This window comes from Geotrypetes seraphini, chromosome 8, assembly GCF_902459505.1.
Source record: "Geotrypetes seraphini chromosome 8, aGeoSer1.1, whole genome shotgun sequence".
NCBI lineage: Eukaryota > Metazoa > Chordata > Amphibia > Gymnophiona > Dermophiidae > Geotrypetes > Geotrypetes seraphini.
The window spans coordinates 115,807,672-115,829,881 of NC_047091.1; the positions used below are offsets into that span (position 1 = coordinate 115,807,672).

At 43.2% G+C, this 22,210-nt stretch overlaps 1 protein-coding gene across 1 annotated transcript in view; it reads right to left on the reverse strand.

Moving 5' to 3' along the window:
• Positions 1-22,210, reverse strand: part of LOC117365506 (semaphorin-4E-like) — a 142,585-nt gene that overhangs the window by 57,753 nt on the left and 62,622 nt on the right. Inside the window, exons 3-4 of the mRNA XM_033955983.1 lie at positions 21,122-21,184; positions 1,837-1,935 (exon numbers count right to left, since the gene is read on the reverse strand). Coding sequence (XP_033811874.1) covers positions 1,837-1,935; positions 21,122-21,184 — 162 coding nt within the window. The remainder of the gene's footprint in view (positions 1-1,836; positions 1,936-21,121; positions 21,185-22,210) is intronic.

The following is a 22,210-nucleotide window of genomic DNA, read 5'->3' on the forward strand; positions in this document are numbered from 1 at the left end:
TTCTGGGCGGTACTCCTGTCCCAAACACTGGAGACATCAGCGATGTGGGTCAGTCACAAAGATGGGTCTAGCATAGCGACTGCACTTCTTAAATCCCGTCTGCGGGCATGACATCGACGGGAAGACCACCTTGGCAAAATCGAAGTCGGAGGCCAAAGTGATAACAACAGGCCCCGCCGGGCCAAACCCTGAGAGAGAAAAAAAAGAAAGGTTGTTTTTTTTTACCAAAGGTAAACTAAAACAAAATAAGAAAGAATGAACACGAAAATGACTAAAAGTCACTGACGCGAGAGCCAGAAGGCAAAAAAGTTTTCAACGGCCGTTGAAATGCGTCTTCTTAGTTCCGCGGAAACTAAGAAACTGAGGGACCGCATGTCTACCTCGGGCAGGAAGGCACTCGCACATGTGCGGTGATCACAAACTTTCTAAAACTTAAAGTTGCGATTCACTTTTCAAGTGTCCATGTCGGGGCTCTGTTGGTGACGTCATCCATGTGTGAGAATATGCTGCCTACTTGTCCTGGGATAAAGAACATAACTTTAGTATTCTTGCAGCATAGCACCTGATTTTTGTGTATCCTCTGCAAGGATCATTCTCTATGGTGGTAGTTAAGTGGGCACACTCAACCACTAAGTCTGCCAAGAATGGGGGGGGGAATCAGCAAAGATTTATTGAAGAATCTGCTCTATAAACACCTCCACGTTCCCATGTTCCTCCCCCTGTGAAATACCAATCAGACAAATGTTATTTGGGAGTAAACAGTCTTCTAAATCCTCAAGTTTTGCCAGTGCTCTGCAGGGCATTCAGGGTGCCAGCGAATTGTTTCCAGACCTCACTGAAACTGTCCTCCATTTGTGAAACCTGATGTTCTTCATTGCTGAGCAGCCCACTGCCTCCTACAGCCTAGCTCACTTCTGCTAGTAGAAAATTCAGTTTGTTATTTATGGTAACATTTCCTGAATGCATCTCCTGAAACACTATATCTAGGGTCACACCGTGAGGTATGTCTGCAGTAGTCCCAGTGATCTTGTAGAGTCATAGTAGGCTGCTGTGAGCCCATGCTAGTCTTTGCTGCTACTACAACTATTTCGAGCCCCCAAAAGAACTGTTAATAACTGTTAGGGCCCAGGAGTTAAGCAAGACATCTTCACTTCAAGCAGCAATCAGGAGACTATTTCATCAGTGACTGATCCCAGCATGCTACAGAAACAAAGTTATAACAAGCACTCAGAAAGCCTTGGGTCTAAACTGAAGGAGCAGATCCTGTCTGGGGGTCCTGGGGGCAGGGAAATGTTATGATGGTGGAAGGAGAGAAAAAGCTGTAGGTAAGTGGTTGAAAGCAACTCATGAGGTAAACAAAGCTAATTCTTCTTTCTCCATTTCTTTAATTTACCATAGTACCATCAAAGGTGCCTGACAGGTCTTATTAATAATGAAGGTTATTGGACTGGAGACTAGTAGACAGTGGCGCTATGAGAATGATTCATCCTCACTGATACAGCCACTTTCTGGGAGGATTTTCACTACGATAGTTCAGAACCCAAGGTCATATTTCATCCTTGATTTCTCTGCATGGCAGCTGAAGGAGTCAGGATTTTGTGCTAATGAGGCCATGAACTCTTGCCTACAGGACAATGACTAGAGTACACGACAATGAGTTCATTCCGTATATCCCTGATTCTCAATCAGGACTTTTGGTCCTCACAACTTAAATTTCTTCTACAGAAAGGGTTAGGAGTTGCTACAGTTTTGGGGCACTCAGCACCTGATATCCTTCTCACTCCACAGGATACAGTAACTTCAGAGACATTTTTTTTAATGTACTATCAAACTTACCAGATAGTCACAAGTTGGGTAAAATGCATTTGTTCCACACACATGAAACCTGGTGCTGTTTAACTTGTGAAGGTGTAGGATGTAATTTCGACATTCTGCCTAAGGAGGGAGAAAAACACATAACAAGAAAACACTCACTCCTCTTGCTTCCAATCAGGGAATAATGTCATAAGCACATTGGGGCTAGATTCACTAACCTGCCCGATTGCATCTGATCCATGTGCAATCCGTGGCAGGCCAACCAATTCACTACGGGTCCATATTCAAATGGGGGCAATCACCGACGACATGGATCACTGAAGAGTAATCCTGACGCATGTGCAGACCATCTTCTTTGCTTGTAGATGGTCTGTTCATGCGTTTGCCTTTCGTAGTAACTTTTCTTTTTTAACTTCTATTTTTGTGCTTTTTTTTTTTTTTTTTGCTTTGATGCCACTGTTCCTGGGCGAGACAGTGCGAGCTCATCCTATCCCTCCTTGAGTCTTGGAGGCCGTGGAACTTTCCCCAGGTTGTGTTTCCCGCCGTTCGGCCCAGCACCTCCTCCCCCAGCATGGAAGCATGTGCCCCATAGCAGCCAACGAAAAGAGGAGCGACAGTTGTGAAGAGGACCATGCCTCACCCGGGCCTAGAAATTTACCCCGACTCTCCTGCAATTGCTGCCCCAACTTCAGTGTGAGCCTGTGGTTTTAACCTGCGGGTTTAAAGTGGGGCTGCACTGCGGTGTGTTCTGAAATAGAACAGAACAGGCCATAGTGCAGCCCCGCTTTTAACCCATGTGTTAAAACGACGGGCTCGCACTGAAGTCGGGGCGGCAAGAACAGGAGAGTCTGGCCGTGAGCTATCAGCAGTGCTGTTCTGGCTACCTCCTCTACTGCCAGACCAGGGTACACAAAAATCCCCCACACAGGAGTTGCTACAGCTTAAAAGAGGCTTTCTGCCAGCACTGTCCAAAAATGAAACTTAAATAAAAGAACTGAAAAGCAAAACAAAAAACCAGCACAAGCACAAGTCTGGGCGGCAGCTGATGTGAGAGCAGATGTGCCTCAGCTGATTCGAGATAAACTGGAGCAGGAGAGTCAGCAGGGATGTGAGCGACTGGTCCCCAGCAGTTGCTTCTTTCTTGATCGGCCAGTGTTCCTGATTTTTTTTAGTGAATTGCTGCCTTCCTACATTTGGATGCCCTTCCCCTCATTTGCATGTGCGGCAAATCGGGAGAAAGGTTAGTGAATCGGGTACGGGTCGCAATGGGGTCACTAAGTGGTTGGGACTTGATCAGTGGGCTTAGTGAATCTAGCCCTTTATCAGGATTTCAGACACTTATCCCTTCAATCTATAAGAGGTTGTCTAATGTTAGGTGCCAATTACTTGTTTAAGTTTAGAATTCTGGCACCGATTCATGAGACTGCTATAATTACATGTGTAAGTGCTAATTGAGCATTAAGTGGTATACTAGAATTTTAGTATGTAACCCACTTAGCATGTAAATGCAAAAGTGTGCATTTAGCACAATTACTTACCTATAGGAGGTGTTATCCAAGGCAGCAGGTATTCTCACATGTGGGCGTCATCATCCACGGAACCCAACATGGACAGTCAAAAGTGCCCTGTCACTTTAAATCTTTAAGAACGTCCGAACCACGTGCATCCTGGTACCTTCCCATCCGACGACTCACAGAACCATCAGTTCAGTAACAAAGCTAAGAAGCCAACTAGGGGAGGAGGAAGGGTTGTGAGAATATCTGCCTGTTGTCCTCGGATAACACCTGCTAAAGGTGAATAACTATGCTTTATCCAAGAACAAGCAAGCAGAATTTTCCCACATGTGAGACTCCCTAGCTGCCAGGATCATGCCTCTGAGAAGAGGGTTATTGACAACTACCATGAGCCTGGTGAAACCAAAAGGATTGGAAGGAAGTTGGCATTAAGCAGACAATAAATTTTGCAGAACTGCTTGGCCAAACCAATTATCCCGTCTAGAATGATTCTCCAAACAATAGTGGAATGTGAATGTATGAATTGAGGACCAAGTGGCTGCTTTACAGATGTTCTCAATGGGAGTAGAACATAGATGAACTACTAAAGTCGCTATTGTTCAAACTTTATGTGCAGTGACACGGTCTTAAAGCCCAAGCATGTGGAGATGGTTCTCTTGGTAACAAGAGCTCCAAGTCTGTTTGGATTGAAAGACAGAACAGCTAAGTAGAAGTTCTGTGAGATTTGGTACAATCCTTGTAATAAGCTAGAGCACGTTTACAGTCCAAAGTGTGGAGTGCAGCTTCACCAGGGTAAGATTGTGGTCTTGGAAAGAAGACAGGAAGGTTGAAATTCCAAGATGACCTTCAGGAGGAACTTGAGATGAGTGTGAAGAACCACCCCAGCATGGTACAATAGTATAAGGCGGACCTGACACAAGTGCTTGGAGTTCACTGACTCGACGTGCAGCTGTGAAAGATATGAGAAATACTACTTTCCAAGTGTGATGTTTAAGAGATGAAGATGCAAGTGGTTCAAAGGGAGGCTTCATCAGAGTGGAAAGGATTAAATCTTAAGCCACTGGAGGAGGTTTGATTGGTGGTTTGGTATGATAAAGGCCTTTCATGAATCTGGAAACTACAGGATATACAGATTATGGCTTTTTATCCAGAAAAGTATAAACAATTTATGTTTAAATCATTTGTATTATTTTCAATAAAGCACCAAAAACAGATACAAATCTCATGTGCAAAAGAACAATATTCCCAAAACCAATTGTCCTTTGTGCAGAGCCCTGGACTCATTTAAATATTTGGGGTACATCTAGGGATCGATACAGCTACCTCTCCCCCCTAGACCCTTACCCTAGACCCTTACCGCCTCATGTAACACCGCCATCTATAACGCCACTGTATCGAGCTCATAGCAAATGTAACTACTCTGAACATATAACCTAGCTGCCAAAATAACTTCACCGTATATTTATTGTCTAGAATGTAAAGGTAATTTGACCGAATATGTATCGTCTAAAATTGTAAATGTAACATTAACGAAATTATAACTTCGCTGTAAATGTACAGTCTCTTCATCTATTAACCGCATAGAACTTCCATGGTAATGCGGTATACAAGAATAAAGTTATTATTATTATTATTATTAATATCTCTCATTTGCTTGCTACCACCAGATCTTGCTTTCAACAGTGGAAGACACTTCCTTTATCTCTTATGGGACGCATCAGCCTCTTTTCTCACATCAAGCAGCATTATGGGGTAAAGACCTGGAACAACTGCTCATGCCTACTACTTATAGGGAATTCAGGAAACGCCTAAAAACACATCTGTTCCTGAAATACTTAGATAACTGACCTATACAATCTTAGTCCTCAACAAATGATCTTCAAACTGTTATTCACTAACTCTGAACTTTGTTTATTCCACTCAATCTGTAATACCTTTTAATCATTGTAAACCGCATAGAACTTCATGGTCCAGCGGTATATAAACTGTTATTATTATAATACCATGGTAATTTTCTCAAAATGGCTGTACTGCTTACAAACTCTCTCGTATCTGTGAGCTGTGGATATTAAAACTTTCCATTGTATGTTGGCATGGTTTTGCTGGGGAGTGAAGAAGGCTAAAGTGAATTTTCACATTTTACTGGGCAATTGGCGAAGGGGAAACTTGAGGATCCCAGACTTGAGGCTATATAAATATGGCATGTCTCTTATGACACTTGGGTGATTGGTTTAACTTATCGGATCATTTTACTCATTTAGCAATGGAGCGATCCTGGTGTGCCCCTTTTCATCCTTTCTATGTCCTTCATGCCAGACTGGAAGTTCTTCAGGCACATGTTCTTTCTTCTGTACTGTTTCAGGCGGCAAGGTGCTTATAGAAAGATTTGGCTAAGTGGGGACACTTTAATACTTGTAGTAGTTGCTTATTACCTTTGCGGGGAAATGGAGATTATTTTACCAGGGATGGAAAGTTTGGTTATTAGTAAATGGGAATCTTTAGGTTTTGGCCAGAGGACACAAAGCTCCATCCTTTGAATTCATTTGGAGGCCCAGAAGTTCCTTGGACTGAGGTCTTCACCTATAGTCAGCTTTGTCACTATGTGAAGTCTTTACCTGAGAAGTCTCTGTCTTTGGAGGTTGATGACCTTTTTGAAGATTTATTTGTCCCTGCTACTGAGGATACTTTATTGGTCTCATATTTCCATAAAAAATTGATACAGAACTTACCTTCCAAAATTGTTGCCCACATACTCGAGAAATGGGGTAGGGATTTGGACACAGAGGTTTCCTTGGCTGATTTTTTTAAAGTTAATATGTTTCATTCTCACTTGGGTACTTTCTGCAGAATTATGGGAATCCTATGTTGAACATATGTGTCGCAGCATCGTCTTTTTTTGATGGGTGGTATCTCTTCTGATCTTTGCAGGGAGTGTCAGAGATTCAAACATGTTTATACATAGTTTATGGACCTGCCCCCACATAGTTCAATACTGGAGAGCTCTCCTTCAGTATTTAGGATGCATCCTCCAGCAAACTATTAATTTTCATTTGGTTGGTGTTCTCCTGGGACAGGCTTCCTTGTTGGGGGTTCAGGGCAAGGGACCTAGACTTTGGGTAATAAAAACTTGTATAGTGGGAAAGAAGTGTATCCTGCAACATTGGACTCAAGACGTTGCACCCTCTTTCTGGCATTGGCACAATTGTATCTATGAATTATTGATCTTGGAAATAAGAGATCTGATGCTGATCTTTAAAAGAACAAAGAACTTCTATCTGGGGTCCTTACATACAATCTTTTACCTCTCCAATTTCGCAGTAATTTCTTAAACCACCTGGGGGATTCAGCATTCCAACACTGAGGTTGGCTTAGATTTCTCAGTTTTATCTTTCTAACTCAGCATTTCTTTCTTACTTTCCCTTCACAGAACCAGGAGAAGGGGGGGGAGGGGAGGTTATTGCTCTGGTGGTTCTTTGTTGGTTTTTCTGTTGATCCTGACAAGGGATTATTAACACTCTCTACTATTGGTATTGTGCTTTCCTACTACAGCTGTTAGGTTGATTTGACACATCTGTTGGTTTTCTTACCTGCTCATTTTTGGTAGAATTTATGACGTTTCTTGTATGTCTGGTTATATCGTGTTCATTTGAAAAGAAACGTTTAATACCAGTAGAGGACTGTTCTGTTATTGGAAGGAGGAAAAGGGAGAGGGGTGATATGGGCTTGATTAGATCTGGGTTGTTGGTTGCTATCTGTATTAGAACATATATAAAGAAGTGGCCTGTTAAAGTTACCATAAATTATTCAAACGTTTAGCTATTTACCAAAACAGTGCTCAGAGTTGAATTGTGATTTTTCAGACCAGACGCTGGACATGCTGGACATTTAAATAATAATAATAAAAACAGCTTATATACCGCAATACCATGAAGTTCTATGCGGTTTACAAAGATTAAACAAAGGTACAAATTGATTGACTTTAAGAGGACAGGCTGTAACTTCACTCTTTAATCATCGCACATGTATTGTTTTATAAGTTGCACATAAAAAGTTCAAAAATCACTTATCTGAAATTATACTGCTGTTGGGTCGCTATTAATAAAGGTCTGGGCTTGACAAATTTTGCTGTAGCTGCTTCACAAAGCCCGTATTACAAATTGCCCAAGCTCAAAAAAGTGGTCTAACTCTCCTTACCCATTCTTCAAACTGCAGAGCTTGGAAAATTTGTATTACAGGCTTTGTGAAGCTGCTACGGCGAAACGCACCAAGCCCAGACCTTTTAATGTATGTGGAAAAGGCAAAATCTTCAGGCGAAGACCGTCTATTGGGGAAAAATGTCTCAAAAGCTCAGGTTCTGAAAAAGAGAAACCACAGCCTACATCAGATCTTGAATCAGACAATATTTCTGGAAAAGAATGTCTATGAGAAGGCTTGCAACGCTTCTTGTACCGATCCAATGAAGGTGAAGAGGGGAAGCAGGCTGTCATTTCAGAAGAGGAGGTATTTGTGATGAAGAACTCTGATGCTGAGACCTAGAATACTGCACTAAAGAAGAGGACATTTTTTGAAGTATGAACTCAATGTGGAGAACTAGTACGACATCCTCTAGCAGGGGATCCCATAGAAGAAGCCTAGTGCTTCGATAGATCAATCACAGAGGTACCGTGAGGCTCCAAAGAAGTGTCGATTTGAGCTGAGCCGGTTCCGAGGGAGAGGACTGAAGGAGACTGAAGGAGAGGCATGAAGTGTGACTTAAGCACATTGGCAATCTCCCTGCGGAAGAAATCATTGAGCTTCCCTCAAAAGGATTGCACCAGTACCGATGATGTACCAGCCGGTACTGATGGTGCCATAGACTACCTTGATGTGAGCGACTTGGGAGAGGATGCACTCCGCAAGTGAGAGACAGGTTGGAGGTCTGCAGATCGATGACATCGTCTTGCTGCCTGCATTGAGAGACTCGATGCTGTCAAGGCCTGCAACGTGTGTTGAACAGCAGATGCCAGTACTGTAGACATATCAGCAGGTACTATCGGCGCTGCAGGTTGCCTTGGTGAGGGTGACCTCAAAGAGGATGCACACCTAGATGGAGAGACAAATTGTGTTGATCAGCAGGCGCCAATATTGAAGGCATATAGGATTGCACCAGTACCAATGATGTATCAGCCGGTACCGATGGTGTCCCTGACTACCTTGATGTGGGTGACTTGGGAGAGAATGCACCCCACAAGAGACGGATTGGAGGTCTGCAGATCGATGACATCATCTTGCAGCTTTCGACATGTGTTGAACAGCAGGCGCCAGTACTGTAGGCATATCAGCCGGTACTATCGATGCCACAGGTTGCCTCGGTGAGGGCGACCTCAAAGAGGATATACACATAGATGGAGACACAACCTGCAAGTCCATGGATCGATGGTGTCGCTAAGAGGTCTGCATCAAGAGACTCGATGCTGTAGAGACCAGTGATGTAGGAAGATGAGGTGTAAGCTGACTTTCCCGATGCTGAAAGAGGTCCCGATGTCGATGGTCTTGTTGGCACCATCTCCAAAGACAGCTTGTCCATAAGCGAACCAAACAGCTTTTCTTGCTGAATTCGATGGGCCTTAAGAGAGCACTTTTGAAAAGTAGAACACCTGGTGCAAGACTTTATCCAGTGATCAGGTCCCAAACAGTGAATGCACCAGCTATGAGGGTCTGTGATGGAAATAGGTCTTTGACACCGGCAGCACTTCTTAAAACCTGTCATAGGCTTTGACATGGGGAAATCTTGTTCGGCTAGATTAAACTCAATGATTAATTAAAGATGATCGCCGAAAAGAGAAAAAATCTGAGGCATAGCCTGAGGAAAAATGGACAGAAAATAAAAGATATATATATATATTTTTTTTTAATATAGAAAAGAACTTAAATTTAAAGAAGTTCGAAGAAAAAAAATACTTAAAAATAGCAGAAAAAGACAGAAGAGGAAGGCAATTGGCAACTGACCAGAATCAGAAAAAAAATTAGACTTCTTCACTCTGTGGTAAACAAAGAACTGAGGTACTGCGAGCCTACGTCGGCCAGGAAGGCACTTGTGCATGTGCAGTGCAGGCAGTCGCAAAATTTCTAAAAACTTTAAAGTGGCAATGCATTTTAAAGCTGTCCTATCGGAGCTTCATGGATGACATCACCCACATGTGAGAATATGCTGCCTCCTTGTCCTGGGATAAAAAAACAAACAAACATAGCCCGCTTAAAACCTAAGCGGGTACCATAGGAAATATTCATACATAATAAAAACCAACATAAAACTTTCAACATTCTTCATATTAAAACAAATTAAATCATTCTGTAATCACTTAAAAATCAATATTCCCCCCTTGTATGATTGTATGACTTTTCTTGTACACTTGTTGAATGATTAAAAAGGAATAAAGAATTTAAAAAAAACAAAAACAAAAACCCCAGCTTCTACAGATTCCGTCTTCAAAAACCTTTTGAATTGATGTACAGTTTGTCTAGTATGCTGATACTAGAGCTAAGGCTATTTCAGTGGCTGGAGTGCAAATGTGGAACAACTTAGTAGAGCAGTTAAGGATGGCAAACAATTCAAAAAGTTTATGAAGACTTCCTTATTTGTATAAGCTTTTGATTAAAACCTCACCCTTGTAAGGACCTCCCCACTATCAGGATACAGACAGGATTGCAGCCTGCATAGAATGTTCAGAACTTATAGACTATGGGCTAGATTCACTAAGGACACTGATCGTGTCCCAACCACTTTGCGACCCTGATCTGATTTACTAACCTTCCTCCCGCACCCGATCTGATCCGCGCATGCAAATGAGGGGGAATAAATGTAGGCAGGCAGTGATTCACAAAAAAAAAAAAAAAAAAGTGGAACACTGACTGGGCTGACCGATCCCAAAACAAGCGACTGCTGAAAACCAGTCGCACACAGCCCTGCCGACTCTCCTGCACCATTGCCGCCCTGAAATCCCAGCCAACTTCCACCAGCCCTGCTCTCTGCCCTGAGTAAAACATCTCCTGCTCTCTACCATGACTCTCTTCTCTGCTGCAATTCTCCTGCAAAAGCTCTCTGCTCCCTGCTGCAATTCTCCTGCAAAAGCTCTCTGCCACGATTCTGCTTGCCGCTCTGCACTCTCTGCCCTGACTCTTGCTTGCCACCCCGACTCTTCTCTGCCCCGCTCTCTGCTCTTCCCTGCAGCACGAGCCTGTGGTTTTAACCCGCATGTTAAAACCAGGGGCTCGCGAGTAAAAAAGTAAAATAAAAAAACACGGATGGTCTGCGCATGCGTCAGGATCGCTGGAGAGTGATCTCTGTAATCGGTGGGGGGGCGTGCCTACGATCGCCCTCATTTGCATTGCCCCCATTTGTGAATCCGTCGGCCTACCTCGGATCGTCCACGCAGCAGACAGGATTGGGCAGGTTAGTGAATCTAAGTCCATCTATACTGTTCTCTTCTGTCCTATTGATTTATTGTAATTCCCTTCTCTTTCTGTACTTCTATCTTTACCTTCCTACTCTTAATATCAATTATAATTACTTGTAAATAAACTGCATAGCTAGTCTGTGATGTGCGGTATATCAAGTCTAAATAAAACATGAAACTCAAAAGCAGATGTAAATGCGCACACCTAACTATAGGCAATTAGGTGTGTAACTGCCAGTATTCTAGAACCCATACATATAACACTAGTCCAGTGTCCTGCAAACTTTTTAAAGCCGCAGCACATTAAACTCAGAGCTGTGGCTGGAGGGCATCTAGAAGTGCATGGACGTCGACACGATGACATCACATGCATGTGTGACATCATCACATTGATATCGCGCAATCTCTCATTTTCATGTTATTGATATTTATAAATTTAGATTGTTAGTTTAACTATTCTATCTTTTCTTATAATGTAACTATAATACTTATTTTCTTGGATCTTGAGGGGGGAGTTTCTTTGCCATCAATGTTCTTTACTTTTCATGGGGTACTTTATTTTCCTAGGTCCAATAACGCTCTAAAAATCGTTTCAGAAACTTATCATGAACACAAATTCACTGAACACTTTTTTGCATCAATGATATGGTTATAACTTGTATACTATAAATTGTATTAAGGGGAGAGCCTCAGATCCCCATGCGTTGCTAATTGTTTCAACCGCACTGGAAAGGAAATGATTCTTCACCGGCTGTTAAAGGGGTCGCAAACCGATTGGTACACGATCAGTTTGCTTAGTGAATCTAGCCCTTAGTGTTTTGAAAATAAGGTAAGTGGATACAGTGTTTCCCTGCGAATTTGCAGTTCATGAATCACGGACTTACTAATTCACGGTATTCTCCGACTGCCTCTTCCTGTACTAAATTCAGGGTACACCAAACAGGAGCTACGTGTCAAAGCAGGTCCTGATTGGTGTAGCCTGACTTTAGTAACAGGAAGAAGTGGTCAGAGAATACCGCGAGTGATTTTGCACCCGCCGGCCCCCCAGCTGCCCTCTCCTGCCTTTTAACCATATTCTCAGTTTTTCAAACTTCAGAGGTTCCTGGAATGGAACCCCCATGAATTTTGGGGGAGTACTGTAATTGGGCACATTAGTTTAAAGAATTAGGGAGATAATGTCTTTTGCTTTTGTTAAGATGTTCTCAACTAAAATTTTTTTTAAAATGTTGTAGCCCCCCCCCACTTAATTCCAAAGTGGGGAATCATTTTACTACCATTCCAAAATCTGGTTTGTGGCATTCTCTGTATAAATCAGAAGCAAGCACTTGAACTCAAACCTATATGTCTGCTCTCCCCTCTGCTCAGCTGATCGCAGCTCCAGAACTTAAATCAGCTGGGCTGAGGGGGGGAACAGCAGCTGTAAGTTTGGTTTTTTTAGGGGAGAGGAGGGCGCAGCTGTTGTGCATGTGTTGTGTGCTTGCACAACAGCTACTGGCTGCTCCAGAGCTGCTAGAAAATTTCTCCCATGGATGGAGGGGGGCATTTCCATTTGTGCATCACAAGGAGAGCTCATTAAAATACAAGCTCCTTGTAATGCATTTGTAGAGGGTTCTTGGTGGCTGCTACGAGGATCAGTAACAGCCCCTGAAATCCCTTTTGAGCATAGGGAGCAGAGCTTCTGTACCAGTAAACATAGAAACATAGAAATAGACGGCAGATAAGGGCCACGGCCCATCCAGTCTGCCCACCCTAATAACCCTCCCCTACCTTTGATTTGTGAATAGATCCCATGTGTCGATCCCATTTGGCCTTAAAATCAGGCACGCTGCTGGCCTCAATCACCTCCAGTGGAAGACTATTCCAGCGATCAACCACCCTTTCAGTGAAAAAGAATTTCCTGGTGTCACCTCGTAGTTTCCCGCCCCTGATTTTCCACGGATGCCCTCTTGTTGCCGCAGGTCCCTTGAAAAAGAAGATATCTTCCTCCGCCTCGATGCGGCCCGTGAGATACTTGAACGTCTCGATCATGTCCCCCCCCCCTCTCTGCGCTCCTCGAGCGAGTATAGCTGTAATTTGTCTAACCGTTCTTCGTACAGGAGATCCTTGAGTCCTGAGACCATCCGGGTGGCCATTCCCTGAACCGTTTCCAGTCTCAGCACATCCTTGCGATAATGCGGCCTCCAGAATTGCACACAGTATTCCAGGTGGGGCCTCACCATGGATCTATACAATGGCATAATGACTTCCGGCTTACGAAACCCCTGCAACCTATGATCTGTCTTGCTTTGGATGAAGCCTGCTCCACCTGACTGGCAGCCTTCAAGTCCTCACTGACGATCACCCCCAAGTCTCGTTCTAGTTAGGATCTCACCATTAAGGGTATAAGTCTTGCATGGATTTTGGCTGCCTAGGTGCATAACTTTGCATTTTTTGGCATTGAAGCTGAGTTGCCAGGTCCTAGATCAGCGCTCTAGTAGGAGTAGGTCGTGCATCATGTTGTCGGGCATTGAATCTTCGTCCGTTGTGAATTTGCCCACTACATTACTTAGTTTGGCGTCATCGGCGAATAATGTTATTTTACCACAAAGCCCTTCTGCCAAGTCTCTTATAAAGATGTTGAATAGGATCGGGCCCAAGACCGAGTCCTGTTGCACTCCACTGATCACTTCCGTCATTTCGGAGGGGGTGCCGTTCACCACTACCCTTTGAAGCCTACCTCCAAGCCAGTTCCCAACCCATCTCGTCAATGTGTCACCTAATCCTATAGAACTCATCTTGCTCAGCAACCTACGGTGTGGTACACGATGTCCAGGGACTCCCCAACATCCAGCTTCCCCGTTACCCAGTCAAAGAAGCTAATCAGGTTGGAATGGCATGATCTCCCCTTAGTAAATCCATGTTGATGGGGATCCCGTAGATTCTCCTCATCCAGGATCTTATCCAATTGGTGTTTGATTAGAGTTTCCATTAGTTTGCTCACTATCGATGTTAGACTCACTGCTTTAATGAGTCTTACCCAGTGGCGTACCTAGGGTATGTGGCACCCGGGGCCCATCATTTTTTGACACCCCCCCCCACGTAAAAAATATTTTATATCATTTGTGATCCTATTATTGATAGACAATCTTCATGTGCCTTCAAAAAGTCTAAAATGTGGATTCAATTACAGGAATTGATTGATCAATTTCAACTCACAGACCCATGGAGAATGCTACACATGACTGATCGTGAGTATACCTTTTTCTCCAGTCCCCACAACTCATATTCACGCATTGATTATTTTCTGGTAACTTCCTCCCTAGTACAACAAATACATTCCTCCACCATTAAGCCTATAACCCTGTCTGACCACGCACCAGTGTTAATGACGTTGTCAGATATTGGCCAACCTGTCATTCAAGGTCAATGGAGATTCAATAATAGCTGGTTACAGGACCCCGAATTTAAGCCCTATATTGAGCGTGCCATTCAGGATTACTTTGATATCAATAAACCTGAGGACACTAATTGGAGAATCCTTTGGGACGCCTTTAAAGCGTACATACGGGGAATTCTTATATCATATGCTGCCCATCAGAAGAAGAAATCTACAGCAGAACTTAACAATATGGAATCCATCATTAAATCATTAGAACAAAAACACAGTTCCAATACCTCTAACATGCATACACTCCAACAATTGCAGGCCACAAAATACAAGTACAACCTTCAACTCAGCCGTTCAGCGGCTAAACAAATTTTTTACAATCAGCTAATTATTATACTGAAGCTAATGTATGTGGCCGCAACTTAGCTAATTATTTAAAAGGCAGAAAGGACAAAACCAACATATCAGCTATTAAGAAGGAGGATAACACCTTAATAACTGATCCGTCTGCCATTCTAACTCATTTCCAGCGCTTCTACAAACATCTTTACTCCTCAGACACGGATCCAAATTTAGATTCGGGGATCTTCTTGAATGACATTTCTCGCCCTATGCTGACAGAAGAACACAATAACATTTTGAACAAACCACTTTTTTTGTTCTGAATTAGCTTTGGCATTAAATTCAATGGCGAAAACGAAGGCTCCTGGCCCAGATGGCTTGACTGTAGAATTTTATCAAACCTTTCAAGAACTCCTTCTTCCTCGAATACTATCCTTCTATAATTATCTCATTGAATCTGGAGATATTGACGGCACTTTCACAGAAGCCACAATAATTGTGTTACCCAAACCTAATAAGGACAAATTGTTGATACAGAATTATAGACCCCTCTCATTAACATAGACGCAAAGAGATCAAAATGGGTTTATGACTGGTCGTCTTGCTGCCGATAACACCGGGCTGTTTGCACATATAATCGATCATGCCAATCATACTGATACCGCTTTAGTGGCCATGGCCCTATACGCAGAAAAGGCATTTGATCGTATTGAGTGGTCTTTCCTTTTCTCTGTATTGACCTGGTTCAGATTCCAACCTGACTTCTTGGCTCTGGTCCGAGTCCTCTACTCCAATCCAACTACGAAAGTGCTTATAAATGGTTTATACTCAGATATGTTCAAGCCCAATAGGGGGACCAGACAGGGATGCCCCTTATTACCGTTGCTCTTTAATATTGCTCTAGAACCTCTCTTGATTGCGATAAGATCACATCCACACATACAGAGGGTCAAGTGCGGGGACATTGAAATAAAACTATCTGCTTATGCAGATGATGTTCTCCTCTATGTGACACTGTCTTCGATCCAGCAGATATTAGCTGTTCTTGCTTCATATTCCCATGTCTCAGGTTACAAACTGAATCTGACCAAAACGGAAATCCTTGCTCTCAATTGTCCTGAAGTCAAAGAGGTGATCACTGAATTAGGCCTTCAATGGACCACTAGTAAAATGAAATACTTGGGAATATTTTTTGGCAAAACGATAGAGGACACTATTGAGTACAATACTAAATTTATCTTGGACTCTATTCAATCCCTTACCTCCAAATGGACACCATTGCATCTCACTTGGTGGGGACGACTGAGCACCATAAAGATGATGGTGACACCTGTTGTGAACTATGTATTAAGTATGCTTCCTATGTACTTATCCAAACACGTCTATACGAAAATAGAGACTCACCTATCCAAATTCCTTTGGAACAACTCCACTCCTCGGATTGGACTGAAGAAATTGAAAGGAGAATTTACTGAGGGTGGGGACAAATTCCCCTGTTTCTTTGATTACCACACGGCGTTCATAATGAGGCGTAGCTCAACCTGGCTTTCGGATCATCAGACTCATCACCAAGTGAAATGGGATAATTTAGAAAAGGTTGCCCTAGGTATCACTGATACATGCTCTGCTCTTTTCACTCGTGAACGTCGGGTTGATGGTTATAGAGATCCCACTCATTCCACTAAACTTGCTTTTCAGGAAACTGACAGCCTTGCTACCATCAGATGGAATACCACTTCCCACATATGTCTGTGGAACAATGCCAAGATTATGATTCAAGGGAAGCCAATTAATTGGACATTATGGTAGGATGCAGGTATCTGGTATCTCAATCAAATATATGTTTCTGGAAAGTGGACCCCTTTTTCTACCCTACAAGAGAAGTTTCACCTACCCCAATCTCAATACTACCAGTGGATGCAATTATGCCATTCCATTAAAACATCTATAGACGTTTCATCGCTACAAGAATATAAGCCCACATTAATGGTCGTGAATCATTTGGCTACGAATATGAAGAGGGGAAAGGCTGCCCTATGGTACTGATACATTATAGAGTCCAAGTTTCAAGGATCCACTGCTCTGAGAGATATCTGGATCAAAGACACTGGTAAGGAGATTGGATTGAAAGAGTGGCAATGCTTATGGAATGAATGCACACATTCCCTCCATTCTGCAAGTATATCTCAAGCTGCATACTTTCTCTTGAATCAAGCTTTTTGGATACTGTACAAACTCAGTAAATTACCATACTCGACCTCAAATCAATGCTGGTCTTGTCAATCGGAGGTGGGTACTCTCGACCATATGATTTATGAATGTCCACCCATTAAATCATACTGGTGTAAAATATGGGATACGATCCGCATGGTTATCGGGATTGAAGAGGATCTCACCCTTGCAATCATAATATTTGGCAGATTTGGATTGAAAGAGTCAATCGATGAACAGAATGGGAAGTTACTACGCTGCTTGGTACTTATCACTGTTAAAACTATTCTCTGCAACTGGAAGAATAGTGGTAATTTATCCTATCATCACTGGTGGTCACAGGTGTGCCAGATAGCCAAATTTGAAAAAGCCCATGCTGTGAAACATAATTGCATTGCAAACATGGCGTGCCCTGATTGATTTTTGCAAATCTCATTGATATTATTTTTTTACATAATGCCTTTGTTTGGTTTTTACAGGGTATGATGCAGATTAGTTATCACATGTTTGACTGACTTTTTCCTCTTTGTTTGTTGTGTTCTGTACTCCTATGTACTATGTGTCCCTTGCACATACAGTTCTACTTGATGACTGTCCTACTCTGTAATAATATTTGTTTATGTGCATACCACACAGTATATGTATTTTTACTTATTGTTCACATAAAACTAATAAAAATATTGAACTTAAAAATATTTTTTGTAATAACCATGAAACGGTATAAATGGTCAGAATAGAAACAGGGAGTGAAAATATTCTTTTATTGAACCTCATATTTGTAACCATTATTCCAAACATAACATAACAAATTATGTCTGAATTATCATGACATGAGAAGTACACATGGAGTAGTTGCAGGTGATGCTTGGGACAGTTCTGATTGTGTTAGTTCGGTTTTATGTGTTTTTTGAATAGAAGGTTTTTATTTCTTTTTTGAAGGTTTTGTAGTCTGTGGTCGAGGTCAATAGGTTGTAGAGTTGGGGGTCGAGTGTTGCAGCTCGAATGGCTAGGAGGTTGTCGAACAGTTTTTTTCTTTTGACGTTTTTGGTTGGAGGGTGTGTGAATGGTGTGCGAATTCTCCTATGTCTGGTTGAGGTGGATTTAATTATTTAGCTGAAGAAATTAGTTACCCCCCCCCCATTCCACACACATTAATTCTCTTCCATTTTTGTTCCCATTATAAAAAAACACTGATAAGTTCCCAGAAAAAAAATACATTAAAATAAGAAGTGAAAACAAAGGCCCCTACAGATGAGAACATAACATAAGAATAGCCTAACTGGGTCAGACCAATGGTCCATCATGCCCAGTAGCCCATTCTCATGGTAGCTAATCCAGGTCACTAGTACCTGGTCAAAACCCAAAGAGTAGCAACATTCCATGCTACCGATCCAGGGCAAGCAGACACTTCTTAATAAAAGACTATGGACTTTTCCTCCAGGAATTTGTCCAAATCTTTCTTAAAACCAGCTAAGCTATCTGCTTTTACCATAACTTCTGGCCACTTCATTTTTAAGCTTAGATCTTTCCTTCCAAACAGAGACCTTACTAGATGTCAAATACAGCACAAGGGAACTTTACACAGACTTAGCTGTGCAGGAAATGTGAATCTCCTCATACACCCACCTATAGTGCAAAAATGTGCAAAGGTCGGGTTTTTTCTTTCGATCACTACATAGCCTAATGCCACACAAGCAGCACTGTTACAAAAGGTCAATGCTAAGGTTAACAAAGTTTCCTTCCTTGGACCACAAGGAGATACTGACAAACCACTGGAAGAGATCCCAAAACAATTACCTAGGCACAATACCCAAAGACCCACTCAGTGTGTGAACAGTTGAGTGGAGTGGACTAACTGGGGGATGGAAATGGGCCCGGAGTTTGCTCAGGAAAATTTCCCAGACCACCTAGAACACATTGACACACTGCCACCACCACCACCACCATTAGGAACACCTCACCGGGTAGGCCAGCAATGCTTATAAACTTTATAAAACACATTATTATATTTTTTTATAAAGCACATATTTTAACTGAACTCTCTGACATCCTCAGCCTTTCCATTCACAAAAATAGAAGGAAGAAAAGTTCCCATTTCCTGCTGTCTCATGTCCCCGGCCTATACAATATTTTTCTTCTGCAGACCCTTCAAAAGTCTGACCAAATCCTCATTTCACTTGCATTATAAAGTATTGAGGATGCCATCTCTCCCCAATCCCAGGTCCTAAAGTCTGAGACAGTAGTGCAAACTGCCCGATTCAGGAAGAAAAATTTCGATTCAGCCTATTTAATTGGTTTTTCGATTCGATTTTCCTGCCCAGTTGGGTGATTTTTTTCAAAAATCCTGGTGGGTTTTATAGCTTTTTCACCCCCTTTGGCTTCTCCTAACCACACTGGCGCTGTGGTGTAAATAAAATAAAGAAACAAAAATAACTTTTCCTCTCTCTGTTAAATCCTAGCTCACGTTTGCGGTCTAACACCAGCTCTGGCAGGATACACATTTCAAATCTGACATATTGTAATCACAAAACAGAAAATAAAATTAATTTTTCTACCTTTTGTTGTCTGGTTATTTTTCAAATCTTGTTGGTCCCAGGCTCTGGTTGTCTTCTGATAACTTGCTTGCCAGGGTCTCCTTCTTTCTTCATGCTAACCATCCATCTGCCATCTCTGTCCTCCCTTTCCATTTCCCTTCCCTCCCCAGGAAGTCTGGTATCTTTCCTTTTTTTCATCTCCCTCCACAGATCCACCTTTTCTTAACTACCCTTTCATCCGGCATCTCTCCCTCCTTTTCCACCACCCCAGGGCCCACCATCTCTCCCTTTCTTTTCCCAATTACCCTCCTATCCAGTATCTCTATCCCTCCTCCACACCATACCTTGTGTCCAATTTCTCTCCCTTTCTGTTCCTTCCCTCCCTAAATCCCATGGTCCATCATCTCTCTCCCTCTCCTCTATTTTCAGACCCATTATTTCTTCCCCCCCAAAGTCTGGCATATGCACATCTCTTTGAACACCCCCTTCCCTTCTACACCAGGGTCCCCCCCAAAGGCCTGTCCCCCCCTTAAAGGTCTGCATCTCACCCCTGAAGGCCTGTCGACCCCCCCCTTGAAGGCCTGCACCCCCCCTTGAAGGCCTGTACCCCCCGAAGGCCTGCACCCCCCCGAAGGCCTGCACCCCCTTGAAGGCCTGTCCCACCCCTTAAAGGCCTGCCTGTCTGTCCCCCCCGAAAGCCTGTCTCCCCCCATGAAGGCTTGTCCCCCCCCTTTAAGGCCTGCATCTCCCCCTGAAGGCCTGTTCCCCCCTTGAAGGCCTGTACCCCCCCGAAGGCCTGCACCCCCTTGAAGGCCTGTCCCACCCCCTTGTAGGCCTGTCCCCACCCTTAAAGGCCTGCCTGTCCCCCTTTAAGGCCTGCATCTCCCCCTGAAGGCCTGCCTGCCCGCCCCACCCTGAAGGACCGCTCGCCCCCCCCCCCCCACCCTGACGTCTGGTTCTTCCCCTCTGGCCTCCACACACCATTTAGAGTACCAAAGCAGCCTGCAGCAAGATCGCGATGTCAGCGATCTTGTGTTGCTTGTGCTGTCCTCCGCCGCGGACCCTCCCCCCTCCTCTGACGTCAGTGGAGAGGGCGGGACCGCGGCGGAGGACAGCATGAAGCAGCGCATGATCGCTGACATCGCGATCTTGCTGCAGGCTGCTTCGGTACTCTTAATGGTGCGGGGTGGCCAGAGGGGAAGAGCCAGACGTCGGGGGGGGGGGAAACGGATGCCGGAGCACCCCCCTCAGGGCTTACACCCGGGGCGGACTGCCCCTCGCCCCCCCCTTAGTACGCCACTGGTCTTACCAGCATGAAAAGCTTTAGAGCATTGGAGCCTCAGTGCAGAAGAGGGTTATTATTTTAACTTTTGCTAATTTTCTCCTGGAAATCTATTGGTTTCAGTTTGGGTATAGGCAAGTGAAGAAAGGTGAAAAAGAACAGTTGGCAGAGGTTTTCCAATTCAAAGGACTGTGGCCCTGAAAAGAAGGGCTGGGAAAATTTTCCTCTGCAGTATTATTGCTGATTCAATGTGGACCCACATATATGTGCAAACCTAGTACTTTATTACAGAAGGTACTTATCCTAGACTTAAGTATCTAGCATCAGTTTATCAAAATCCCAAGCAAGTACGATGGTTGGTGAAGATCAGGTAATTCAGACACAAGATGGAGCTGGCCAGAATTCCATTGAATTGGTCTTGGATTCTCAGCAGGCTAGGATATCATTAATTAAACCAACATGAGAATCACCCCAAAAAGGAATGTTTTACAAAGTACTTTCAAATGTGCATGTTTCTTTTTCAGACGAGAAGCAAAAAAACAGTCCTGACATACAGCTCACAGCATTTCCAACAGGATTTTCAATTATGAATTAAGTATTTAAATCAACACTTTCCATACCTCCTTATTCTTTCCTCTTTGTGTGCATTCCAGTTGTCTTTCCTCAGAAGCAGGCCAGTATTTCTAGAATATAACCCATCCCCCAAAACAAAAACACCACAAAAATTTATTTCAAAATCTTGCATAAAATTTTTTGAAAATGTCAGCAGATAAAAACTATATGGTCTATCCATCATACTCTATAATCCCTTCCTCTCCCCCTGAGATCATATGTGCTTGTCTCATGTTTTTTGAATTCAGATATTTTCCTCATCTCCAAACTGCTGAGACACTAAGGGGCTGATTCTGCAAGCAGTGCCTGCAGCGTGTCAATCATAGCCAGGCACCACTTTCAGAATCGGGGACACTGGCACCTAGCAAGGACGTTAGCGTTGGAAATGTAAACCAGGGTTTTATAGGTCTACATTTCCAGCGCCTAGTGTCCTTGCAGAATTGTGGCCAGTGTTGCTTAGTGATGCCGAAGTTCAGCACTGCTACTAAACATGCCCACTTCCAGGCTTTGATGTCACTAGGCGATACCAGGTACCATGATCCTAGGTGCCGGTCCCGGAGGCTGCCTAGTGTTACCTAATTTTTTTGTTTTTTTATGACGCAACCAATTATTGTGCCACTTAGAACTAATTAAAACTCTTAAGTTAGTCGATGGTAAGTGCAATCTAGGCGCCTGCCAATGACTAACTTTTGGTGAATTTTCAAGAATCCAGCCCTAAGAGCCTGATATTCAGCGCTATTTAGACTGCCAAGAATGGCTCACAGATGATATCTAAATAGCGCATAGCTATCTACCCATATTCAGCAGAGGACAGCCGGCTACCTCACACCATATATCCAGCTTAATGGATTGGCTGGTGACCAGCTATGTCATGCGACATAGTTGGTCACCGCCAATATTCATATGCTCACTGGCAGCCAAAGAAAAACATCTAAAATGGTGGTATAGTTTTGTCCATTGAGACTTAACCAGCTACTTGCTAAATATTGGCATAGACAAATATAGAGCAGAAATTAAATGCCGGTGGTCAGATATGGCACTGCCATTGAATTTACGGTTTCACCAGCGATCTCCTGCGATCTGAATATGAGTATGTA